At 59.2% G+C, this 27354-nt stretch overlaps 1 protein-coding gene across 8 annotated transcripts in view; it reads right to left on the bottom strand.

Moving 5' to 3' along the window:
* Positions 1 to 27354, bottom strand: part of LOC144946158 (receptor-type tyrosine-protein phosphatase gamma-like) — a 77498-nt gene that overhangs the window by 15038 nt on the left and 35106 nt on the right. For 6 of the 8 annotated variants that reach the window (XM_078874933.1, XM_078874934.1, XM_078874935.1 and 3 more), the window contains 10 exons: positions 21374 to 21553; positions 20492 to 20640; positions 17776 to 17871; positions 14284 to 14350; positions 9437 to 9594; positions 8513 to 8657; positions 6484 to 6701; positions 5395 to 5524; positions 4465 to 4520; positions 535 to 784 (listed from right to left, as the gene is read on the bottom strand). In XM_078874933.1, coding sequence (XP_078731059.1) covers positions 535 to 784; positions 4465 to 4520; positions 5395 to 5524; positions 6484 to 6701; positions 8513 to 8657; positions 9437 to 9594; positions 14284 to 14350; positions 17776 to 17871; positions 20492 to 20640; positions 21374 to 21553 — 1449 coding nt within the window. Of the gene's footprint in view, positions 1 to 534; positions 785 to 4464; positions 4521 to 5394; positions 5525 to 6483; positions 6702 to 8512; positions 8658 to 9436; positions 9595 to 14283; positions 14351 to 17775; positions 17872 to 19840; positions 19944 to 20328; positions 20401 to 20491; positions 20641 to 21373; positions 21554 to 27354 lie in introns of those variants that run through there. The other 2 variants (XM_078874941.1, XM_078874939.1) reach the window with 2 other exon arrangements.

Here is a 27354-nt window from a genome sequence, read left to right as displayed (position 1 = left end):
AAGTCTATTGGTCTCTCTGCAAGCCTCTGGGTCTCCACGCAAGTCTGTGGGTCTCTCTGCAAGCCTCTGGGTCTCCACGCAAGTCTATTGGTCTCTCTGCAAGCCTCTGGGTCTCCACGCAAGTCTGTGGGTCTCTCTGCAAGCCTTATGGGCCTCCACGCAAGTCTGTGGGTCTCTCTGCAAGCCTCAGGGTCTCCACGCAAGTCTGTGGGTCTCCTCGCAGGGCAGCGTAACCCCTCCGTGTCAGGGAAGGGCCCAGGGAAGCGGATATCGCAGAACTACACTCGGCCAAACTTGAGCCGTCAGTGTCGAAATCATCGGATGTGATCCGAGGACTCGCTACACTAGAGGGCTGCGCTGGAGAATGGTTGGGCGAACGAAATCGGATTTCAGCCCCAGGATCTCAGCGGCACTGGCTCAGCGTCTCCGACACGGCCACCCAGACACCTCGACAGACGTCGCATCGAACGCGACCCGGAAACTGCTGGCCAGTGACCCCGTGACCTCTCGGCCGGTCCAGCTGACGTCACCCACCTCCTCCGGTTGTCGCGGCGCTGCCGGTCGTAACAGGGACCGCGGGGGTGGGGGCTGCGCCGCTCCGCGGGGGGAGCACCGCAGTTGCCGTCACCGGCACGGGCGTGGTCGCGGCCGCCGGAACCAACCAATGGGGCGCGGCGGAGGACGGGGGGGAATTGCCAGCATCTCCCGCTGCGCCAGGAGAGGGGGCGGCACTGCCGTTGCCCGCAGGCGGTCCTGCCGCCGTGCCTCGCGTTTCCATGGTGACCTGCGGAGCACACGGGGTCCCCTAACTAGTAACGATTTAATCGCTTACAATTTGATTTATAGAGCGCCTTCATTCAAGGCGCTGGACATAGTAAAGAAAAAGGTGATAGAAGAGAGAGGAATGAGCGACCGCAATAGAGAGTACTTAGAGGTTACGAAGGGATAGGGGAGGGACGGGAAGGAGTGGAGGGGCGAGGGGAGGAAATCCGACGGGTGATTGATTGCTTGAGTAATTAATCGGTAGACAGGCCGGCTCCCCTGGAGAGCACCAGGCAGGGTGGTCGGCTCGCCTCGCCACGAGGGGGCAGCCAAGGCACGCCAACCGGGCCGTGGAGGGCCACGTTTACGCCAAGGCATTTCTGCCACCCCAGGGGTTTTTTATGATTTTCACGCGGCCCGGCGGTAGGTCGTTCTCGCGGTTCCGTTCCGGCGGGACGCCCTGGTTATTATTATCCGGTGGTTCGTGAACCGCAATGCGGCTCCGTGCCACCCACTTCACGTTTGAGCCCTCCCCGTGACGTCGTTGAAATCGAGTCGAGGGCTGCTGTTGGCCGGTGTCCCCGTCGAAATTTAATAAATGTCTAAAAATGACACCGCACGTCACCCAACTGGGCTGACGCACAAGCACACGCTCAGCGCCCCTACAGCTAAATATTTTCAGCCCGGGTCTGGGAAACACAGCCACGGCTTCCTTCGTGATCGCTAAATCATAATTATCGTTTGCTGAAAGAATCAATTTTTTTTAATTTTCATTTATTTTAGTTTCCCCCCCCCCACCTCCCCGGGGGTTTATCCCGATCGCATTATCGGCGCGCGTCATAAGCGACAAATCCGTTCACACTCGAAGCACGAAGCGGTGCATCACACTCCTGTGTAAGCAAACGCCCCGCAGAAGCGGAAAACGCAGAGCTACCTCTTGCGATCCCTCCGCTCGCCCCTGCCACACTGAGTAATGTATGTCGCATGACAGTCAAACCGTTATTTAAAATCCCAGCGATGGAATTTACACAAATTAACCTTAACCCCGGCTCTCGGACAATGTCCGTGATACAGCAATTGTTCGTCTGTTGATGGTCGGCGATGCGGCAATCGACTCGTCTCGACGAGCTGTACTCAAGACGCACCACCGTGGTGCGTGCCGCGAGCGTTCGGGGTTTCGGCGCCATCGTCCTCGCTGCGTTTCGACATCGCGGAGTGGCACTGATTTCGGATTGATTGGTACCCCGGTCGCGGAGTGAAGTACACCCCTGGGGAAAATAGTGCCCTGGGGTACCGCCATGAGGATCAAATTAAAATGCAAAACCAAACTTAATACGATGAGTTTTTTCGTGTTTGTGCAGTCCATGGTGGCCGGGCTGACAGCAGAAACTCTTTAGACTACTCGGTCTAGCATGGGAGAAACGGCAAGAAGTGGAGAGCGAGTGAGCTGTTATAAAAGGACACATAATGGCCGCGTGGAGCAATCCGTAATCAGACACGTAATAATAGTGCCCGCATCATCCCCCGGTAAGTTCCATAATGGCCGTGCCAATTGCATGGAAAGTTTGTCCCAGAAGCAAGCGCGGTGCCAGCCGTCCGCATGCCGTGACGATTTTCCAGATGCCCGGTGCCGTTCTTAATCATAAAGAAACAATGAATTCATTACAACCAGGTGGGGGGGGGGGGGCTGTGTCATATCAGTAGCGGGCCCCACAGCGAACCCCCTCCCCGGCCCCGGAGCGTTGCCACGGCAACCCGCTTGGCAGGTGTGAAGCATTAGGGGCCGAGTGGCCGCCCCTCGGCTCGGCGCGGAGACATTAGCGAGAGGTGAAAATTAGAACCACGGCGCATCAACACATCCGACGCTCACACCGCCACCGCCGCCACCGCCTCCGCCGCCGCCTCCGCCGCCGTCACGCCTGCCAATTTCCACAGCGGCATCAACCGCATTCTCACCAGCCTCCTGGAATGGGGGGGGGGGGTAACCGCATTTTCTCAACCGTATTCGCGCCACGGTCCTCGCCACGTAACCCACGGTCCAAACTGCATCCTCACCTCACTCGACCGCGCTCTCACCACACCTCCTGGCCTCGTCACCGTGGTTATCATCACATCCTCACGGTCTCCTCTATCCCTCATCCCCCCACCCCACCCCCACATCTACCGTGGCGTCGCGCCGCCACAAGACGAAGAATCCGTTCAGAACTCCTCGCGGGGCAGCGCGGCCCATCCGTGTCGGGGAAGGGCCCGCGTGGAAGCGGACATCGCAGAACTACACGCGGACAAAGTCGAGCCGTCACCAACGAAAATCTTCAGACGTCCGCGGCGGTATTCCCTTGCTGTTCCAGTCAAAGGCGACGTCGCGTGACGTCGTTTTCACGTCGGTACGCGACGTACGATGACATTATTAAAACGTTCAAATTGAAATTATCGCTTTATCGATGGAACTTTGGTTGTTGTAAAAGCTGAGTAGCCATGGCCAATACACTGCTGAATGAAGGCCTCCCCACGCCGCCGACACCTACCGCGATCCTGCGATGCGGTACAATTATTCATTATTTACAATTATGTAAACTGCATCGGTCACTGCATCGTGCGCTTTCAGATGCCGTCTGGATCGCTCTTCCTCATCGCCCTCGTCACACAAAATCTATCCAACTCACTCAATCATTTAACCACTCATCCACCATCTCTTCCATTCCCCAATCTCACCCACTCACTCACCCACCGTTTCTCCCATCCTCTCTCTCACGCACCCACCCATTCACTCACTCACTCACTCTCACAAATGAGACTCCTCTATCCTGGTCTCGTGAGTTCTCACCGAGGTAAACAAAATCTACTTCAACCGAGAACTTGTGAACAGGAGACGAGCGCAGCCTCGATGCTCATTGGAGCAGAAAATTACAAATTACTTTCCACAAACAGTGCGCACGTGCGATGGGCCAATCGCAGCTTCACCCCCATGCTGTATTGGGCCGCAGTGGTGGAGCGAGGAGCGAGGAGCGAGCAGCAAGGGTGAGCTGGGAGCGAGGGTGAGCTGGGAGAGAAGGTGAGCTGGGAGCGAGGAGCGAGGGTGAGCTGGGAGCGAGGAGCGAGCAGCGAGGGTGAGCTGGGAGCGAGGAGCGAGCAGCGAGGGTGAGCTGGGAGCGAGGGTGAGCTGGGAGAGAAGGTGAGCTGGGAGCGAGGGTGAGCTGGGAGCGAGGAGCGAGGGTGAGCTGAGAGCGAGGGTGAGCTGGGAGCGAGGGTGAGCTGGGAGCGAGGGTGAGCTGGGAGCGAGGAGCGAGGGTGAGCTGAGAGCGAGGGTGAGCTGGGAGCGAGGAGCGAGGGTGAGCTGGGAGAGAAGGTGAGCTGGGAGCGAGGAGCGAGGGTGAGCTGGGAGCGAGGGTGAGCTGGGAGCGAGGAGCGAGGGTGAGCTGGGAGAGAAGGTGAGCTGGGAGCGAGGAGCGAGGGTGAGCTCGGAGCGAGGGTGAGCTGGGAGAGAAGGTGAGCTGGGAGCGAGGAGCGAGGGTGAGCTGGGAGCGAGGGTGAGCTGGGAGCGAGGAGCGAGGGTGAGCTGAGAGCGAGGGTGAGCTGGGAGCGAGGATGAGCTGGGAGCGAGGGTGAGCTGGGAGCGAGGGTGAGCTGGGAGAGAAGGTGAGCTGGGAGCGAGGGTGAGCTGGGAGCGAGGGTGAGCTGGGAGCGAGGAGCGAACAGACGTACCCAGTTCGCCGGGGAGGAGGACGAGGAGAGGACGCCCCGACCGCTGCTCGCCGAGCCTGCGGGACACGAAACGGCCGCGTGGTCGGGGTCACGATCGATGCCGAGAGGTCACGATCGATGCCGAGTGGTCACGGCGCCGGATCCGCTGCCTCCGGCAGGGCGCTCTTCGTCGCGCAAGCGTGTCTCGTCCCGTCACGTCTTGTTGGTTCGCGCTGCGTCCTATCCTGTCGTGCGTACTACGTGTCTCTATATGGACGCGCGTGCAGAGCGGGTTGTGTCGTGCCGCACCGGATCGCTTCCCGCTGCGTCTCACGCAGCGCGGTGCAGCGTAACGTCGCGGCACCAACGCCGTAGCGTCGTCGCGTGTAACGATGCTGCCGATCGAGCGGCGTCGTGTGGCGGCGCGTACCGCTGTCACGTGCCACGTCATACCGCGCCGTGTCATTGTTTCGCATCACGTCGTGTTGCGTCGTATTGTGTACGTCGTCTTGACGTATCACGTCGTGCCGCTCTGTATCACGGCGTTTCATATCGTTGTCATTACAATAACGATCTCGACCTGGAACGACGCCGCACAGTATCCGCTCGCTCTCGCAGAGAGAGTGCGACTCAGAGGCGCGAGGAGGAGAGGTGCGAGATTCCACCCCTCCCTCCAAGCTCTGCGGTCCTCTACGTATGAAGGTGTGTCGGCCAATTCACGTTTACACGTGGGAGGAAACCGAAGCACCCACAGAAAACGCATGCGTGCGATGGGTGACGCTGTCCCGTAGCACCACGAGATTAGTCCACACTTGCTGTATTGCCTCCTCGACGCCCACGGGGAAATCGGAGTTCCGCGACGAAGTCTGCGTGTGACCCTGCAACCCTCGCCGCTGGATCAGAGGCGTAGCCACGTGCAGCGTGACGTTGTACCGTGACGCGTCGCGTTACCGTCGGGGTCGGCGGCGCGCGGGGGGAAGGAGACGGGGTCGCTGGGAGCGCTGCGCACGCCGCCCTCGCACACGGAGCGCACGCGGATCTGGTTGACGGCGCCGGCGCTCAAGTCGCGCAGCACCACGCCCTACCGCAGCACACAACGCACACACACACACACGTATTGTACACACTATGCACGCACACATTATACACGCACACATTATGCAAACACAAAGAGACAAACACATTTAATATACACATACACACATGCACACATGATATACACACGCAATTATATATAGACACATACACATTATGCACACACAAAGGGGAGACATACACATTATAAATGCACACAGGATCAGTGGAACACTGCGCTGTGTCTGCATTGACTGATATTTCCCATGCGCGGAGGAGATGATGACCCTGCCACGGGCGGGTCGGACCGTGCGTGGGGCTGTGCGGGGGTGGGCAGTGAGCCCCCAGATCACCGAGTGGCAGCAGCAGCAGCAGAAGCAGCAACAGCAGGAGTAGTGTTGGGGGCCAATGTGAAGTGGAATCTCCACCGGTGGGGCGAGCGCTTCATCGCCGAGAAAGCGCCGCTCGCGATTGCTTCATTCGCAGCTGCGCCATCCGCAGTTTCAATTACAACCCTCTTCACGGAAAATAACGAGCGGGGATAAGGGACGGTGACCGAGTTCGTCATCTCCCCCACACAGTTTAATTCCAGTGAATCAGCAACAGACAATATGCCGACTCCTTCACGTATCTGTCCCCGCACATTCAGTAAAACACACATTTGTCTTTGTACACATCCCATCAGCCAGAGGGCCTTCTGCGAGTGTGTAACTTCCGCAGCGTTGGCTCAACGCTCCAATCGGTACGACGGCGCTTTGTGTGCAGGGACAGGTGTGCGACGGGAGGCGCGTTGCCTCGTTCGCTCGGTTTGCTGCCGAGATTCTCCACGCAGACGCCGACGACTGCGCTCAGTTCCACCGTGCGTGGGCCGCTGCCGACCCTCGGATTCGAACCCAGGACCTCGCTCGGCACTGCCGGCTCTCGCGCGCCGTCAAACGGCTTCCCCCCTAACACCGCCGCCCTCACCGTGTCCTGGTCTCCGTCTGTCAGCCGCTCCTCCTCCTCCTGGCTCGCCCCGTGCGAGTACGTCACCGCGTAGCGCTCGATGGGATTGGCCGAGAGCTCGCGGGGTCGAGCCCAGGTCACGCGCAGGGTTGCGGCGATCCCCGACCCCTTGCCGGCAGCCGACCGCTCGTCGCCGTCGATCCGCTCGACGCGCAGCCCGTCCGGCACGGTGCTGCACTCTGCCACGACACAACCGCCAAACGCCGCAATTGCGGTGAACCACGGGCCGCCCGGGCGGAATTCAACACTCACTGCCACCGCCGCCTCTACCGCTCACCACGGCCAGCCCCGTCGCTACCGCCAATGCTACCGCCGCCGCCGCGACCGCCACCGCCGCGACCGCCACCGCCAATTACTGTCAGCCCCACTCACGACAAGTGGCGTGAACAGTACGAGTGTGAAAATGAAATTTGTTTAAAGATGCATTTCCAACCCCAACCCCCCCCCCCCCCTTCACCAGATTTCACTCCGGCTGTAATGCCAGCAACGTGGCTGTACTGCCGGCGGTGAGTCGCCAGACGGAGGAATCCATAGCTGTCGATGGTTACGCTTCCGGGGGGGAATCGAGCGCTTCACCAAGTGGTGACCCTGATCGTGGTAATTAATGAAACCGCTCGGGGGGCGGGAATCGTGACGCGTCCAGAGAGCAAACACCGCGACCTCGCATCTCATTACCAAACCCCGGCACACGCCGACTGACACGCCGGGTCGCCACGGGAGAGCAGGTGGCATGATTACACACGGGGGGGGGGGGGGGAGGCTATGCACACCACAGTACTCCGCTACCAACACCGCACCCACCATCACCACCGGCAGTGCCCCCACACCACAGCTAAAACCTCCACCGCCCTTATCACCGCCACCGCCACCTCCCACCCCCATCGCGCTCGGCAACTTGGCCAGTATAGCCCCAGGCTGCCCGCTCCACTCCACCACCCACGACGCCCCCACCCTCACCACCAGCAAGACGTGTGCAAATGCCTCCAATTAAAATTCTTCAAAGGAACGTGCCAGTCAGCTGTCAGGAGCACGTGTGCCCCGACCCGCGCACGGCCCGTGCAAAGAGGAGCAGGGGTCACCTGTCTGTGTGTACGTGTGTGTGTGTATGAAGAGCGGTGGCGCAGTGGTTAGCGCACTGAGCTATGAACCTGATGACCCAAGTTCGATTCACACTCACGTCCGCCAACACCGGCGACGAATATCTGAGCCGGTTTTGAGTACACTCAGCCTTAAATTGTGCTGGCTACCCCACCCCCTCGTGTGCTGTGCCGGCCTTCATAGGTGCTCGCTAACAGCACTTGCCCCAACAGTCTGTTCAAGGCTATTCGGGAGATCTTTGTCTTTGTTAGCACATGTCTACACATGTGGAACTGGCCAACCACCCCTTCTGGCCACACACCTCTTCGTAGGTGCTCGCAAACAACACTTGCCCCTACAGTCTGTTGAGGTTACACGGGGAATCTTTGTGTCTGTGTGCGTGTGGCAGTAGCGTCGCTAATCTGCGAATCCTGACATTCGCTCCCTAACGACATCTATCTGGCTTCTGCCCGTCTGACGCTAATGTATCCACCACGGTCAGACTTAACCCCTTCCCTGGCCCGGCGCTCACGACAAAACCCGCTCAAAGCAGTCGCCAGCACCACCGCGGCCAGTACCAGCACCGCCACCACCACCGCCACCACCACCACCACCAGGCCAAGGTGCCACGCAGCAGGAAAAAACAAGTGTCCAATCACGTCGCCGAGTCAGGAGCTTTTCTGCGAGGATCACTCTGCGAAGGTACTGGCCGGACGAGTGGGACCACTGGGCCTCAGCTGTGAACAGACACACACCTGTGAACAGACACACACCTAGGAACACACACACCTGTGAACAGACACACACCTGTGTACAGACACGCACCTGTGAGCAAACACACACCTCTGGGGCGAGCCTCACCTGTGAACAGACACACCTGTGTACAGACACACACCTGTGTGGCGAGCCTCACCTGCCAGGGCGAGGTGTGTGGGCGAGGCGAGGTAGATGGCGATGCCGGCGCTAGGCTGCAGGGGCCGGTAGTTGTCCTGCAGGTAGTCGACCACCTTGCTGAAGCCCACGCACTCCACCGTGAACACTCCACAGAAACGGGACAGCTGCCCTCCGCCGCACAGCACGCGCACGGCATGCGCATGGCAGGAGCACAGCACGCACGGTACATGGGATACATTAGACACGGCACAAGTGGTACATGTCATAGCACTACGGATAGCATTGCATAGCACACATTATACATGAGACATGGGACACGTGGAACACACTAAACAATGCACATACAGCGCTCGTAGAACAACTCGTGGCACACCACCAGTGACACAACTCGTGACCCCACCGGTTATCCGATTGGTGACCCCACGGTGACCCCGCAAATAACCTCATCATGGACCCCAATTGGTGACCCCGCCAATGACCTCACCTACTTCGCCTGGTATACAGGAGGTCGTGGGTTCGATCCCGACCCTGACGCCTGCTGCTGTGTGTTTGGAGTTCGATCGCATGTCTCTCTCCCCGTGGTTACGTGGATTTTTCGCCGGGTCCTCTGGGTTTTCCCTCCACATTCAGAATCAACACGCGTTTTGAGTATTTGGCTGCTGTAAATGTCCACGCGATAAGCCACTTCGTTGGGCTATCATTTGTGGCCAGGTCGCTTCTGAAAAAGAGCTGTATAGCTCAGTGGGACTTACCTGGTGAAAGAAAAACATCAGTGAGCCCACTAGTAACTCCACCAAGTAACCCCCCTGGCGACCTCACAAGTGATCCGTCGATGACCCCGTCCGGTGATGCCACCGACAACTCCCCCCTCGTGGGCCCCCCGTCTCTGACCCGGGGTCAGGCGAGCCCAGCGGCGGCGGCGTGCGTGCGTGTGGGCCCGCACCTGTGCGTGTGAGATGAAGGCCGGCTGGCTGTAGACGGCCCAGCTGACGAGCGGGGAGCAGGGCGGCGCCGTGAGCGACCCCTCGTAGCTGAGGTAGGATCCCAGCTCCGCGGGGAGCAGGGAGCGCGGGGACAGAGCGGGGATCAGCGTCTCCTTGCCTGCCGACGGGGGGAGGAGGTGGGGGGCAGCGTGGGAGAGAGAGCAGAGGGGAAAGGGGAGGAGGCATGTATTTTGGGAGAGTCACGACGCGAAGGATTAGGTGCCGCGTGGCAGAAGCACCTGGGATGCAGCGCAACATGGAGTTGACGTCGTGTGTGAGATCGTGGGATCGGTGGTGCAGTGGTTAGCACACTCCGCTACGAACCTGGTGACACGAGTACAATTCCCACTCACGGCCAACACCGGTGACGGTATTCTGAACCTGTCCTGGGCCTCCCCTAGGTCGACTCAGCCTCAAATGAGTACCCGGTGATGTGTGTAAACATCGCCACTGGGGAGACAAAAGCGGCCGGCGTGGTGCTGGCCACGCACCGCCCCGTGTGCCGTTCTGGCTTTCATAGGTGCTCGCAAACAGCACTTGCCCCGACAGTCTGTTGAGGCTATACGGGGAATATTTGTCACGGACGTATGGGGAGCAGTTCCACAGTGGCTATTATCATACCACAGCCCACATTCTGCGGCACAGCAGCACAGACATCACACGTACCGCACAGCACAGCGCACAGCACAGCACATGACACCCAACACACAGAACACAACACAGATACCACGCATACCGCACAGCACAGCGCACAGCACAGCACACGACACCCAACACACATAACACAACACAGATACCACGCATACCACAGCAAGGACCAACTGAAGCCCAACGTGGGACAGTGAGGAGCCGCTTATCCGGCGGCCGTACCGTCACCCTAATGGGAACAAATCATTTGCGCAAAACAAGCGGGGGGCTAATTACGGTGATGAACGGCACCGGGAGGTGGGGGGAAATGGGAAGGGGCGCCGTTTGAGGTAATTAACGGCGCTGGTAAGTGGGAGGGCAAGCCGAAGAGTGGGTAGTCGAGCGGGGCGGGTAGTCAGAGTGGGTAGCCGAGCGGGGCAGTGTGTGACTGAGCGGGGCGGGTAGTCGAGAGTGGGTAGCCGAGCGGGGCGGTGTGTGACTGAGCGGGGCGGGTAGTCAGAGTGGGTAGCCGAGCGGGGCGGTGTGTGACTGAGCGGGGCGGTGTGTGACTGAGCGGGGCGGTGTGTGACTGAGCGGGGCGGTGTGTGACTGAGTGGGGCGGTGTGTGACTGAGCGGGGCAGGTAGTCAGAGTGGGTAGCCGAGCGGGGCGGTGTGTGACTGAGCGGGGCGGTGTGTGACTGAGCGGGGCGGTGTGTGACTGAGCGGGGCGGTGTGTGACTGAGCGGGGCGGTGTGTGACTGAGCGGGGCGGTGTGTGACTGAGCGGGGCGGTGTGTGACTGAGCGGGGCGGTGTGTGACTGAGCGGGGCGGTGTGTGACTGAGCGGGGCGGTGTGTGACTGAGCGGGGCGGTGTGTGACTGAGCGGGGCGGTGTGTGACTGAGCGGGGCGGTGTGTGACTGAGCGGGGCGGTGTGTGACTGAGCGGGGCGGTGTGTGACTGAGCGGGGCGGTGTGTGACTGAGCGGGGCGGTGTGTGACTGAGCGGGGCGGTGTGTGACTGAGCGGGGCGGTGTGTGACTGAGCGGGGCGGTGTGTGACTGAGCGGGGCGGGGTGTGACTGAGCGGGGCGGGGTGTGACTGAGCGGGGCGGGGTGTGACTGAGCGGGGCGGTGTGTGACTGAGCGGGGCGCTGTGTGACTGAGCGGGGCGGGGTGTGACTGAGCGGGGCGGTGTGTGACTGAGCGGGGCGGTGTGTGACTGAGCGGGGCGGTGTGTGACTGAGCGGGGCGGGGTGTGACTGAGCGGGGCGGTGTGTGACTGAGCGGGGCGGTGTGTGACTGAGCGGGGCGGTGTGTGACTGAGCGGGGCGGTGTGTGACTGAGCGGGGCGGTGTGTGACTGAGCGGGGCGGTGTGTGACTGAGCGGGGCGGTGTGTGACCGAGCGTGGGACGAGAGTCGACGCGGCGCTGCATCCCGAGTGAGGATCGGCACGCGACGCCGCCAGTCTCCCCCCAACGACGTTTAAATTACCGCTCTTCAAATGAGTCTCATTTCATCCCCGTGTGCCGGTGGGGGAGGGGGGGCTGGGGATGGGGGGAGGGGCGCGGGGGGCTACTCTGTGGGCTCGAGCTCTTGCGCACCCCTCCCCTGCCGTTGTCCCTGACGTCCGGGTACCGGCTGCTGTTTCGGATTCACAGCATCCCCTCTCTCCTCCACCCCCCTTCTCTCTACCCCCCCCCTCCCTCTGTGTCTTTGTTAGAAAATCCCGGCTGGACAGCAGCAGCAGCAGCAGCGGCGGCGCTCCACCCCGAACCGGCGCGTGCCCCCACCCCCCACGGCACAGCCGGTTTCCTCCTCCATCTCTGCCGAGTGCGGCTCCCCCCCCTTCCACCGGCGGTCTGCACCACCCCTGGCCCGAGTGCCTCCTCTCTCTCCCACCAGGATCCCACCAGGATCCCACCAGGATCCCCTCTCTCCCACCAGGATCCCACCAGGATCCCACCAGGATACCACCAGGATCCCCTCTCTCCCACCAGGATCCCACCAGGATCCCCCTCTCTCCCACCATGATCCCCTCTCTCCCACCAGGATCCCACCAGGATCCCACCAGGATCCCCCTCTCTCCCACCATGATCCCCTCTCTCCCACCAGGATCCCACCAGGATCCCACCAGGATCCCCCTCTCTCCCACCATGATCCCCTCTCTCCCACCAGGATCCCACCAGGATCCCCTCTCTCCCCAACCACATTCCTTCCAAAGCTCCCCCACGTCTTCTCTCTCTCCCAGCAGTGGAGTCCCATGGGCCCCCCCTCCCCCCATTTACAGTTTCCCCTCCCCCCTCTCTGTATCCCACAGCCCGGGACCCTACGGCTCACGGGCCCCAGTGCAGTTGCACCGCCTGTACACTCACTGCTGCCTGTACACTCACTACTGCCTGTACACTCACTACTGCCTGTACACGCACCGCTGCCTGTACACTCACCGCTGCCTATACACTCACCACTGCCTGTACACTCACCACTGCTTGTACACTCACCGCTGCCTGTACACTCACCGCTGCCTGTACACTCACCACTGCCTGTACACTCACCGCTGCCTGTACACTCACTACTGTGCTCAAGGCTCCCTCCCATCTGCTCTGCTCCCTTCTTGTCTGTCCTCTGTGTCCCCACGCTCTCCCCAATGCTCGGTCCCCCCCCCCCTCCCCGTGGCCCCCCCCACCCACCTCACCGCCACCCCCCCCACACCCTGCATGACGCTAATTAAGCGATTCTCCACGAGTGTGAGAGTGTGAGAGTGCGAGTGGAGCTCGTCGCACGCCAGCGAGTGACCCGTGGTCCTGCGTATGCGGCGCGTTAGTGACGCACGCAGCAGCAGCAGCAGCAGCATGGTTATGGGACGCGCGCCACAAATCGTGGCAGCGTCGGTTAATCCGTTAACCTGTTAACCCGTTAACCCAATAACCCGTTAACCCAATAACCCGTTAACCCATTAACCTGTTAACCGCCCTGTTTACTGCCGTGTGGAGTGTGGGTCTATGGTGCGGTGTGGGGGTGTGGTTGTGGGTCTATGGTGTGGTTGTGGGTCTATGGTGGAGTGTGGTGTGGGCCTATGGTGCGTAGTGGGGTGTGGCGTGGGTCGATGGTGCGGTGTGGATCACCAGCGGTGTGTTGTGGGTGCGGTGTGGGCCATTGTGTGAAGGGTAAAGTGACAATTCTGCCAAAGTAGGGGCACAGGAGGAGGCAGCAGATGGATGAAGCAGCTGGGACGGATCCTCCTCTTTCCCACGTTGCCGTGACAATTAACGAGGGACGCAAGAGAAGGGCAGGAGCGGCGTGGTAACCACGGGTGGGGGGGGGGAGGGCAGCACTACGAGGATGGGGGCAGCACGCGGGGGGCAGCACTATGGGAGTGGGGGCAGCACTAGTGCGCACCCCCGCTATGAAGCTCGACTTCACAGATGTCTGGTTGGGGCAGGTCAGAAAGTTACAACAACAAAAGGCAGTCCGGCTAGAGAGACCCGACACCCGTGCGCTAAACCCACCATCGATCTTTAAACTCGTTTCCTTCATTTACAAGTGATGATCGATTGCGCTAAAAACGACACAAGATTAACTATCCCGGCTCTGACGAGCACACCAGGCTGCTGCTCCCCCCGCCGGAAGTCAGCGCAGCGTTTCACTACCGAGCGGACGGAATCTGCACTTGTGCGCATAAGACCGGTAATTATTTTTTAACGCGTGGGCTTTCGCGAACGATATTATTCAGGATAAAGTGCCGTCTCCGTTGTGATTTGATAAACGAGGGTGCGGGCTCCATTCGGGAATCAACTAAATGTAAGTTTGACGCTGCGGTTATCGGTGGCCTACAGTCGTCCGAGGAGGTCAACTATGAAAAAAAAACGTTGATCCCCACACACTCGCATGATTTCGATGCTCATATCGTCGACGGACGGAGCGAGGGATAGAATTTTACAAATGAACAGACAGACACGTAATTTCCAGATGTACGGATGAACTGATAAGATTTACGAATTTGGACAGATACAATTAAGGACAGAGCAACGAACGGACGGTGGGGAGGAACGGAAAGATAGACGGATAACAAGCGAACGGACGGACAAACGTATATCTACGTTATTATCATAACTCCCGGGCACTGGAGGAAGGAGTTCTCGTCGCTCGCCACGCAAGAGATGCCGGCGGAGGGATACGCACCGTAATGAGCCACGTGCGCCAGCCCATTGGTGATGGGGTCCAGCGCGGGGTTATCCTCATCACGCACCTGCACCAGCAACACCCACACGGGTCAAAGGTCAAACGCGCAGTATGCAATATGGGGTAAAGGAAACCGTATTCAAGTGCACACATGCGCACGCACACACGCGGTCAAAGATTGCCTCGATATCCTGCACAGGCTAAGGGGGCAAATGCTATTTGTGAACAAGTGCTGTAAGATAGCACCTATAAAGGCCGACGCAGCATACGAGGGGGTGGGGTAGCCAAAACCACGCCCGGCCGCCTTTGTCTCCCCAGTGGCGATGTTTACACATCGCACCAGGTACTCATTTGAGGCTGAGTCTACCTAAGGGAGGCCCAGGACCGATTCAGATATTCGTGACTGGTGTTGACCTTGAGCGGGAAATGAACTCGGATCGTTGGGTTCACATCGCAGCGTGCTAACCGTGACCACACGTGGCACGCGTGACATACGGAATGCCCGGACGAGAATTCGGTTTGAGATGCAGGAGTTGGCACGGCGCGACCCGGGGGCGACAGCTGACAGCGCCGGCCGGCGAGATGCGGCAACAACGTCTCCCGCTTCGCGATGAGGAACAACGCGCGGGTGACACCCGTGACAAGTCCGCTCACTCAGGCTGAGTTATGACACGCGCACGGCACGCACAGACACATTCGCTCGCTGTCCATCTCCCGGACTCCCACGTCCCTTCTCTCTCGCCGTGTGTCGAAAAGGGTCCCGTCTCTCCCCTGCCCCCCCTCTCTCTCCCCGACGACATTCCTCTTCCCTCCACCAGCAGTGGCGTGGAATTACACCGGGGGGCCGTCTTTGACAATTTCCCCTCGTCGCAGACCTCCCCGCGTGGCCGAGTCTGGCACTGCCGCCACCGCCATCACCACAGACTCTCGAGGTCATGGACCTCCACGTCCGGATGAGAGACACACACACGCCCAGCCCCGTAGGGTCACCGACAGACACACACACACACCCAGCCCCGTAGGGTCGCCAACAGACACACACACACGCCCAGCCCCGTAGGGTCGCCGACAGACACACACACACGCCCAGCCCCGTAGGGTCGCCGACAGACACACACACGCCCAGCCCCGTAGGGTCGCCGCAACGACGTCGTATCCCCCCCTGTGGCTGAGCACAGGCCCCGAAGGCCAAAAATGGCAAGCGGGCAGCAACAACCGGCACTGTGGATGTTGCAATAGATGAAGGGTGTTGACGCCGTCTCTTGATTGTTGGAGTGAGCGAGGTTGGAGGTCGCTGTTCTGAGAGCGTGGGGGGGAAAGAGACGATGATCGGAGGGGGTTCCCAAACAGACCGGTACGATGGAAAGAGAGGCGTTGAGACCTGTAGTGTGGTGACTGGGTGAGAAAGTGGGTGGGCGAGTGAGTGGTGGAGGGGCGAGTGAATGAGCTAGTGTGTGAGTGGGCGAGTGAGTGAGCGGGTGTGTTGTTGTGGCCTGCAGTGTGGTGGTGCTGCATGACGCAGTGCATGAGATGACCCAGTCCATCTGGGTCACGTTGTACAGATATACAACCCACTATCGACGCGTCGCTCGTTTTGCATAACACCGTTATGTAACGGCTGTTATCGCCATCCGTTTCATTCCAGTAAATATTTGATCTCCTGATTAAATATTTATGAAACGGCAAGCGCAATAATTTTAGTTTTAAACAAGTCGCGATTGGACATTAAATCAGCGCCGCGCACGTTTCCCAAGTTAATTGACAGCAACTCTCGCTAATCACTGTGGGATTGACAGCGCGCGTGCGGGTTCTGAACGTGGTGAAGCGCAACAGCTATGACGGTCAGCCCGCGGAGGGCTAACTTGTGTTGGCAGAGGCACTCCATTCGCAACTGGGATGACGGCAAACGCGAGAACGCAAAACAACACCCGTCACAATGACAAGGCCAAGGGGAACTGGTGTGCGCTGGCGAACGCCATGCCGCGTGGACTGGTATCGCTCTGTCCGTGCAAAATGCTTCCACAGGGATCCTACAGAAGCAGGCCCTGACCCTGACTACGGCCTGGGGCCTGGGGCTCGGGACCCCATTATTGGACGTGGCCTTGGCAATGACACCCGGCGAGGCTCTCCTGGATAAATAATGCCTGTAATAGTTGTTGTTGTTGTGGTGGTGGTTGTGGTTATGATTGCTATTGACCCAGACACCCACTGCGGCGGTCTCCCTCTCGCCATAACTCACAGGTGGCACATAAAGACATAAGCACTGCGCATGCACACACACAAACAAATGAGAGCCGAATCGATAGCCCATTAGCGCCACGCGTGGATGGGAGCAGGAGAGCCGGTGGCCACACAGGCGGACGGGGCGGTACAACCGGGACGTGCGGTGCACCAGGATGGGACCAAGCGACCGGGACGGGCGGCGCAAATGAGACAAACTGCGAGGGGGAGAGTGAATGGCCAATCCAGTTATCCCATTATCTGGGTACCCCTTTACCAAGGTACCCCATTATCCGGTTACCCGATTACCAGGTTACCCCATTACCCAGGTACCCCTTTAGCAATGCACCTCCATTATCCAGTTGCTCAGTCATCGATTTACCTTGCTGCTCTGTTACCCGAGTTCTCATCAAGGAACCCCATTAACCCGTTACCCCATTCACCAGTAGCCCCACTACCCAGTTATGTGTTACCTTGTTACCAAGTTACCCCACTAGCCGATCACCACATTACCCTGTTACCCCCCTATCCGGTTATCTGTTAATTGGCTAACCAGTTAGCTCACTCGCTGGTTATGTATGTGCAGTGACATAGCTGGGGTCACTATGGCGGCTAGCGCCAGCTACCGTCACAGGAGTGGAGCTGTGCGTCTTGGGCCTCTCTCGGGCCCCAGAGTGGGGATGCCATGGAAGGGGCCCAAGGGGCCCTAGTCCTGGTGACAGCGAGAGAGAGAGGTTGGGTGAGGACGTGGCAGTCTGGGTGACCCCGAGAGGCCACGTGACCGGACGAGGTGGCAAGGGGGTCCAAAGGGGGAGAAAGGGACACGTGAGGTAGGGACCAGAGCCTTGGGGAAGGATCTGGAAGGGGGCGTGGCCAAGGCCGGAGGCCGGCCACGCCGCGGCCGATAAAGGCCGAGTCCCGAGCCCCCATCGGGGCTGTCCTCTGGAATCCACCCTCGGCGCCACATCTCTTCGATCTTTGGTCTTCGCTCGGCATCGTGGGTCAGTCAGAATGTTACTGACGGACCCGGTTATGTAGTTACCCTGTTGTGGTCTAGTTAACCAAGTGTACGTTTATGCAGTTACCCTGTTGGGGTGTTATGATAAACGTATTGCCTCCAAGTCAAGTGTGTGCCTCTGTGAAGAACACTAAATATGTATATATGTAGAATTTCTTTCACACCATACATAGCCAACCATGCTAGTCAGATTTCACCCAGACATCCAATCACCTCACGACCTCATCCCCCCTTTACCCTGTTACCCGCCCCACCTGGAAGAGGATGGCGATTGCGGCCATGCTGTCCCCACTGGCGATGGCCTGCTCCAGGCTCTGGGAGGTGTTGGGCCGGTACAGCAGCACCTGCATCTGTAGGAGACACACGGCAGTGAGTGAAGCTGCGTCACACGTCTGGGAGGCTCAACCTGGACAAGTGGTGAGAAGGTAGCCCCTCCCTCCCTCTGTTGGCCCATCCCACTTTTCACATAGCCGTGCCCAGTCAAGCGCTGCCCACACAAAGAGTGGCCTCATCACTACAGCGACTCCTGTACTTACGAACGAGTTTGGTTCCAGAGGTCTGTTCACAACTCGATTTGTTCGCAAGTCCAACTTTACTCCTGTCGATTCCAAACATGTTGTACGGCGTGTACACTAAACACGGGAATCGCTTTAAAAGTTGTATCATCGCCTGTAGATGCCACTGATTCTTCATGTTCTGCAGATGTAGATGCCACCACTGCCATCGATTGCGCGGCGGTTGAACTTACGACTCTCGGTCTGAACAGGCAACTGGACATTAGAACAGGTTTGTTCGAATCTCTGAAAGTTCGTACGTCAAATATTCGTAAGTAGAGGAGTCCCTGTATTTGTGATCTAGGCCTCGCCCACTACCCAAGTAGCTCCACCCACTAACCAAGTAGCTGCACCCACTACTCATGTAGCTCCACCCACTACCCAAGTAGCTCCACCCACTACCCAAGTAGCTCCACCCACTACTCATGTAGCTCCACCCACTACCCAAGTAGCTCCACCCACTACCCAAGTAGCTCCACCCACTACCCAAGTAGCTCCACCCACTACCCAAGTAGCAGCACCCACTGCCCAAGTAGCTCCACCCACTGCCCATGTAGCTCCACCCACTACTCATGTAGCTCCACCCACTACCCAAGTAGCTCCACCCACTACCCAAGTAGCTCCACCCACTACCCAAGTAGCTCCACCCACTACCCAAGTAGCTCCACCCACTACCCAAGTAGCTCCACCCACTACCCAAGTAGCTCCACCCACTACTCATGTAGCTCCACCCACTACCCAAGTAGCTCCACCCACTACCCAAGTAGCTCCACCCACTACTCATGTAGCTCCACCCACTACCCAAGTAGCTCCACCCACTACCCAAGTAGCTCCACCCACTACCCAAGTAGCTCCACCCACTACCCAAGTAGCTCCACCAACTACCCAGGTAGCCCGACCCACTGCCCAGGTAGCTCCACCCACTACCCAAGTAGCTCCACCCACTACCCAAGTAGCTCCACCCACTACCCAAGTAGCTCCAACCACTACCCAAGTAGCTCCACCCACTACCCAGGTAGCCCGACCCACTACCCAAGTAGCTCCACCCACTACCCAGGTAGCTCCACCCACTACCCAAGTAGCTCCACCCACTACCCAAGTAGCTCCACCCACTACCCAAGTAGCTCCACCCACTACCCAAGTAGCTCCACCAACTACCCAGGTAGCCCGACCCACTGCTAGCATCATAAGTGGAAAAAGAGGCCAGAGTATGTGAATGAACACGTCAACTGATGAAGCGATGAATCGTCACTCGCAGCACGGGGGGGCCCTGAGGACCCCGCTGGGCACCACCGGCTGCTGCCCGACCTCCCACACCCCCCTCGTGCGGATCCCGTCCAATGAATTCACAATGCGAGGAAACGAAAATCCGCAGCCATGGTTTCATACACAGCCACACCCCGGGTCCCCTCCACGTGCCCCTCACCACACACTCTCCTCACTCACCACACCACACACTCTCCTCACTCACCACACACTCTCCTCACTCACCACACCACACACTCTCCTCACTCACCATGCCACACACTCTCCTCACTCACCACACCACACACCACAAATACACCACTCCCCACATGTAAACCACACGTACACCACACATATACCACACACTTTCCTCGCTCACCGCACGACACACCACATACACCAACCACACGCCAACAGATGCCACGTAAACCACCACCCACACTCCCCACAGACCAACTTCACCATCCCCACACACCACACTCACCACAACCGCAACGCACTACTCACGCCAGCAAGCAACCATTCACTCGGCGGGCACAAGAAGAACGGGGGACATAACCGTGCCTGGGCTGTCACCCCTGGCCCGGCACCGTGGTTACGAGCGGTTAACGAGGGTTTACAAGCGGGAGGAGCGGGAGGCGGCGACGGTGAACAATATGAAATATTAAAGGAGCTGGAGGCAGACGGGCGGGCGGGACTGTAAGCAAGCGGGAGTGCGTGAGAGCACAGAATGTGAGCGCGTGTGTGGGGGGCATATGTGAGTGTGTGTGTGAGCGGGTGTGTGAGTGAGCGGGTGAATGAGAGCGAGCGGGGTGTGAGCGGGGGTGTGAGCGGGTGTGTGGATGGGTGTGTGTGAGAGTGAGCGAGCGAGCAGAGCGTTCGTGAGGAATCGATTTCTCTCTCTCTCAGAGCCGAGCCGGCCGCCCGCTCTGCAGAGCTCATGAAAAATGGAGGTGAGGAAATGAAGGGGGGGGGAGGCACGTTACTGCCGTGACCTCTCCTTGTTACCTGTCCTCGGGCAGCACACCAGCCCTGCTGCTGGTCCACGTCCCACCGCCACTAGACCCACCGCCACTAGACCCACGGCCACTAACCAGAATTCCACCAGCCCCCATTGCTAACCCCACAACCTGTAGCCACTGCTAGCCCCCGCCGCTCGCCCGGCCCCCACCTCGAGCGGGTAGGCCTGTCCATCGAGCCGGTGCTCCGAGCCTTGCGTGTCGTTGCAGCGCCCCCAGTGGAAGGAGAGCTGGGCGGCGCGGAACCGCCCGGGCAGCGCCCCGCTGCTCACAAAGTAGTCCCCCGCCAGCGCCACCTCCACTGCCATGGGGGTCGCACGGGGTCACAAAAGAAGGCACACGAGATTTGCAACACCGCTGCACGGCCCGGAACAAAATCATCAGGACCCCGGACCACCATCATAATGATGACAACAACGAGCACCGGGAACAGGTCGCCAGGGGTCACACGGGGGTCACAGACCGTATGCCCCACCGTCCCATGTCGCCGTGTCTCGGTTTGTAGGTGGGGACGAGGCGAGACAGAGAGCATTACCAAGTAGACCGTTAGGGAGCTCTCTCTCTCTCTCGGTACGGGCGGACGTCTGGTGCTCGCCCCGTGCGAACGATGTGTGCACGCGCTCGCGGTCACACGTCATTCGGGCGTGCTCACACAAACTCTCACACACTCACACACAATCTCTCATATAGCCTTTAACAGACTGTAGGGGCAAGTGCGGTTAGTGAACATCAATTACGGCCGGCACGGCACACGAGGGGGTGGGTGGCCAACACCACGCCCAACCGCCTTTGTCTCCCCAGCGGCGTTGTTTACACACCACACCAGATACTTATTTCAGGCTGAGTCAACCTAGGGGAGGCCCACGGCTGGTTCAGATAAGACGTCACCGGTGTTGGCCGTGAGCGGGAATCGAACTTGGGTCGCTGGGTTTGAAGTGCAGCGCGCTAATCTCTCCACTACCGCTCCCCCCACCAACCCAAAACAGACTCTCACTCATTCCTCCCTCTCCCCGTGAGATGCCTCTGAGCCTCACCGCTCTTCCCAGAATTCCTCAGGAACAGCTGCCGCGGTGTTCTCCTCTTCCATCCCTCCAGTACCATCCCAGAATGCACTGCGCTGGGTGTGGCCGCCACTGTCGAGATGTCTATGGGCGACTGGCGCGATGCGTTGCATTCTGGGTAACTTCCGGCCCAATTAAAAGGCCCAAATTCACCTGTGAAGACACAGAGGGTTTGCAGATGTTAGGGGGAGGGAGGAATTCATGTGGATGTGAGGGAGAGAGAAAGAGAGAGAGGCGGGGAGGATGGGAGAGTGGGAGACACAGCAAGCATGACAAGTTGAACAAGGCGAGGAGCGGGGAGGGGCGGTGGTGGACAGGGGATTAGGGGGCCCTGTTGGCGGCTGGGGGTGACATCTGTGACCAGGACAACAAAACATCCCTGCACCTCCCCCACCCCACGTGTGTATGCGGAACGGCCCATATTGCCCCCTCCGAGATAGAAAACCAAATGGGATAGAGAGGAACATCTCGCGGCACGGGGGAGACGGGCTCACGGCACGCGAATGCGGCGTCCGGAGAGGCCAAACCATTCCGCAATCAGGGCTTTTAATTTGAAGCGGCTGGCCCAGGACAGCGGCTACTTTGAACGAGAGGACGATTCCTTTAAAAAATCAAGACAAGCGTCCACCCAGAACCAAGGGGCGTGCAGCGAGAAGGCGCGGGCCGGGTCAGTGAAGCCGAGCCGACACCACGGAGATTCTGGGTTTGACTCCAGGTCTGGGCAATTACCTGTGATTAAACCTGTGATTAAACCGGGGGTCTCAAGCGCAGCCAGCTGATGAGTCTCAGCCCGGTTACCACTCACTTCCACCGAGACCGATAGACTTGCATAGAGACCCATACACTGAAATAGAGACCCATAGGCTCACGTTGGAACCTGTCCACCCGTGTTTCTGTAAATAAATGAAACGCAACGTTTCCCAAAAGTCAAGGCAATTTGTATTCATAAAGAGTGTGAACGTGGCAGTAAAGTGCCACTGCTTGCCGTGAGCGTTCTGCACGGCACCAACAGCAAACCCGGAATTTAATCTGGAACCGAAAATCAACAACAAAACCCGTTCAACAAAGTCAACCTCCCAGAACCAAACTCCACGCCCGCCTGGCATGGGGCCAGCGGCACCACCGGCAAACCGCCACGCCAGAGCACATCGACCACACGAGCACACCTGGCTAAACACAACCACTCGCTCCACCACGCTCCCCAGCCACACCTCGCAATACCGGCCCCACCACACTGTCCTGCCCCACCACACTGTCCTGCCCCACCACACTCTCCCAATGCCCCACCACACTGTCCTGCCCCACCACTCTCTCCCCATCCCCACCACACTGTCCTGCCCCACCACTCTCTCCCCATCCCCACCACACTGTCCTGCCCCACCACTCTCTCCCCAGCCCCACCACACTGTCCTGCCCCACCACTCTCTCCCCAGCCCCACCACACTGTTCTGCCCCACCACTCTCTCCCCAGCCCCACCACACTGTCCTGCCCCACCACTCTCTCCCCATCCCCACCACACTGTCCTGCCCCACCACTCTCTCCCCAGCCCCACCACACTGTCCTGCCCCACCACTCTCTCCCCATCCCCACCACACTGTCCTGCCCCACCACTCTCTCCCCAGCCCCACCACACTGTCCTGCCCCACCACTCTCTCCCCATCCCCACCACACTGTCCTGCCCCACCACTCTCTCCCCAGCCCCACCACACTGTCCTGCCCTACCACTCTCTCCCCATCCCCACCACACTGTCCTGCCCCACCACTCTCTCCCCAGCCCCACCACACTGTCCTGCCCCACCACTCTCTCCCCAGCCCCACCACGCTGTCCTGCCCCACCACTCTCTCCCCAGCCCCACCACACTGTCCTGCCCCACCACTCTCTCCCCATCCCCACCACACTGTCCTGCCCCACCACTCTCTCCCCAGCCCCACCACGCTGTCCTGCCCCACCACTCTCTCCCCAGCCCCACCACACTGTACTGCCCCACCACACTGTCCTGCCCCACCACTCTCTCCCCAGCCCCACCACACTGTTCTGCCCCACCACTCTCTCCCCAGCCCCACCACACTGTCCTGCCCCACCACACTGTCCTGCCCCACCACTCTCTCCCCAGCCCCACCACACTGTCCTGCCCCACCACACTGTCCTGCCCCACCACTCTCTCCCCAGCCCCACCACACTGTCCAGCCCCACCACACTGTCCTGCCCCACCACTCTCTCCCCAGCCCCACCACACTGTCCTGCCCCACCACTCTCTCCCCAGCCCCACCACACTGTCCTGCCCCACCACACTGTCCTGCCCCACCACTCTCTCCCCAGCCCCACCACACTGTCCTGCCCCACCACTCTCTCCCCAGCCCCACCACACTGTCCTGCCCCACCACTCTCTCCCCATCCCCACCACACTGTCCTGCCCCACCACTCTCTCCCCATCCCCACCACACTGTCCTGCCCCACCACTCTCTCCCCATCCCCACCACTCTACCCAGCCCCACCGTACTCTCCGAATCCCTCCCCATCACGCTGTCAGGGTCCCGCTCCCCACCCAACACACTCTTCAGCCGGCTCCCCTCCACGCTACTCGGCCTCACCACTCCGGCCGGCCCCAGCACACCGCACGAGACAACCGCGGCGCCGCACGCACGCAGCCCGGCGCCAGCGGGTACACACGGCGTGTCGGCGCGGGGTGCGGGGCACGGTCTGATAACGAGGCGCTAATATTGAATCCCCGCCGTGGCAGATTACAGAACCCCGGGGTCAACGCGCGGCTCGGAGGGGAGGAGGCTCCCGCCACGCACGGAGACTCGCGGCCCAGCCCGCGCGGAAGCTCACACGGCCCTCACCGGCTCTGTGAGTACGCAGTGAGTACTCGCCGCTCCGGTGAGCACTCGTGATGGCTACAGTACTCTTTTCATCGAGGCTTGGGGCCTAATTCTCCCGAAATGTATTTGAGCATCTTACGATTATTTTATCATTCTATTCATTCCCCAACCCCCTTCCCCTTATAATTTAATGAGTGTGTTTACAGATTTTCTCTCTGTGAGTGTGTTTGTTTTATCTGAACTTATCTAGTGTCCTTGAATCTCTTGGCATGGAAGACGCTCTCTAAATAAAGATTCGTATCATCATCATGATCATTGTGCCTGCGCTAATGCTCCCGGCTTCGCTGTTCAACTCTTGAACCACCACAGTCAATCGCGTGGCTGGGATCGAGACAGCCTCTCGGAATCGTTGTGGGGTCTGGGGGGGGGGTGTTTGAGGCTTTGGGGTTTGGTTGTTGGGGTGGGTGGGGGGAGCGCCCCCCCCCCCACTCCATCTCCGTCCATCACTGCTTCTAGCTTCGACGGAAAACAGGAACACAAACGAGGAATCCCACCGGATGACGGCCTCGGCCATCGGGCGCCCGTACCACACCGCACCCCCACGCCAGCCCCCCCCCCAACTCCATCACACCACACAACCCCCCCCTCATTTCACCCTACCACACCACCCCCACCACACTCCAGCTCCACTTAGCAGAGGTGGGACAAAGTCATTGTTATGCAAGTCCAAGTCGAGTCGCAAGTCATCAAATTCATGACTCGAGTCTGACTCGAGTCCAAGTCACATGACTCGAGTCCACATCTCATAGGTGGGACAAAGTCATTGTTATGCAAGTCCAAGTCGAGTCGCAAGTCATCAAATTCATGACTCGAGTCTGACTCGAGTCCAAGTCACATGACTCGAGTCCACACCTCTGCCACTTAGCCCCACCACTCTAGCTCCACCACGCTCCCCTTGCCCCACACCGCTCCAGCCACGCCACCCCAGCCCCACTCACGCCAGCCCCTGCGGTGAAATCTCTGTTAATCGGCTACCGCCAGGGAGTTGCCGGCTCAAAGGACGCGACTTGCGTGTTCACCGTCGTCGTCGTTTCAAGTTCAGAGTCAAAACAAACGAGCCGACTGCGAGCAGTTGCGTGAGCGTGCACAATACACATCAAATCTCGACAGTCACCGTAACGAGCCGTGATCAACAGACTGTCGGACAAAGGCCACCTCCATCCCCAAACCGCCTCCATCTCTCACGGTGGTTCCATCGGTTGAGACGATCCGTCCGGTTTGGCCAATCCCGTCGCTCCGTGTCCCTGGCGATCTCGTCAAGTTGAGATCGCTAATTAATAATTATTAACGATCGGCCTCAAAGGCCAGATGTCATCGGGCAGTCGGCTCGGCGCGCGAGTCAACGTTGGTTTAACGCGAGGGTCGCGAAACCGGGGCCAAACGGCGAGTCGTCCCAAATGAATTCTCGCCGAACTTTCCAAAGACCATCACCACCACGCTCGCCACCCACACCGCGTCCGGTGGATGACGCCAAGGGTCAGCAGCAGCAGCAGTAATGGGAGGCAGCAGTTTCAGCAGGAGCATCATCATCAGTAGCATCAGCGGAATCAGCAAGAGCATCAGCAGTGGAAAGAGCAGTATCATCAGTGGAAGTAACAATAGCAGCGCAATTAGCATCATCATCAGAAGCATCACCGTCATCAAGCAGCAGCATTAGCAACAGCATCTCTAGGAGCAGCAGCAGGAGCATAGACATCGTCATCATCGTCAGCAGCATCTGCATTGGCATAAGCAGCATTAGAAGCATCAGCAGGATCTTCGCCGCCACCACCACCATCAGCAGCAGCGGCATCAGCATCATCATCAGCAGGCCGGCCGTGCGTGGGTGCGGTACCACCACACGCCGGCGTGGAGGGGTACCGCACGCAGCGATAACCCCGACAATTTGGAGGCCGCTGTCAGTGGCGCTCTGCCGCCCCGATAACAAACCCCCAGCGCGGAATTAATCTCAAAACCCATTCCTTTTTCTCCTCGCCTTGTCCACTCCATTAGGGCCCGCACGCACGTACGTGCCCGTTCCGTACGCACGTACATCTGTATGTACGTTCGTCTGTCCGTACGTGCGTGCGCCCGTGCGTTTATCTGTGCGGGTGTAGTGGGGAGTGGTGGTGTAGCGGTTAGCGCACTGCGATACAAACCGGGCGAACAGAGTTCAATTCCCACTCAACACCAGTGACGATTATCTGAACCAGTCCAAGGCCTCCGCTAGGTATCAAATAAGTACCTGGTGCAGTGGCCTTCATAGGAACTACTCGCTAAAAGCACTTGCCCCAACAGTCTGTTAAAGGCCACATGTTGGAACTTTGTCTATGGTTTGTGTGTCGAGTGATGGTTGATATTGTATTGAGTGATGGTTGGTATTGTATATGGTATGTGTTCACGAGTGTAAATTTTCACGTGTGTTTTATGTGGTCTTGTGTGTCTGAGTCTGTGCTTACGTGCCCTTTGTGTGAGTGTTTCAGTCTATATATTTACATCAGTGTGTGTGCTTGTTGTATGTGTTGAGTGAAGGCTTGCAGTCTTGTGCATTTTTGTGCAGGCTTTGTGTGCATGCTGGCCTTGGGGCTCTCCTAGGTTGACTCAACCTTAAATGGGTGCCTACTGCAGTGTGTAACCATTAGCACTGGGGAGACAAAGGCGGCCGGGGCGCGGTTCCAGGTACGGTTCCGGCCACACGAACCCCCTCGTAGGCGCGCTGAGCTGGCCTTCACCGCCGCTCGCGAACAGCACTTGCTCCCGGAGTGTGCAGGTTACAGGGGGGGATTTAGTGTGTGTGCGTGCGTTGCACCGAGGGCTGAGTGACAGCGTGCGTCGCCTCCGATTGCTGCGTGGGAGCGCGCGGGGGGGGGGGGCCTCCCTGATGCACGGTCGCGCGGCGCTGATTTACGCCGCACGAGCTGCCTCCCGCGGGAGGCGGCGGAGTGATGGCATCACCGCCTCCATGGGCAGCTGTTTATTTATTTATTTTACTTGCCCCACCTCCCCCCACCACACCCCCACCCCCCGGCCCAAGCCCCCCACCGTTATCCCGATCGCTCAATCAGCGCCGCGTCGTCACTAGACGAAGGCG

The sequence above is a fragment of the Lampetra fluviatilis genome, chromosome 40 (assembly GCF_964198595.1).
Source record: "Lampetra fluviatilis chromosome 40, kcLamFluv1.1, whole genome shotgun sequence".
NCBI lineage: Eukaryota > Metazoa > Chordata > Hyperoartia > Petromyzontiformes > Petromyzontidae > Lampetra > Lampetra fluviatilis.
This window is presented reverse-complemented; position numbering and strand designations above follow the sequence as displayed.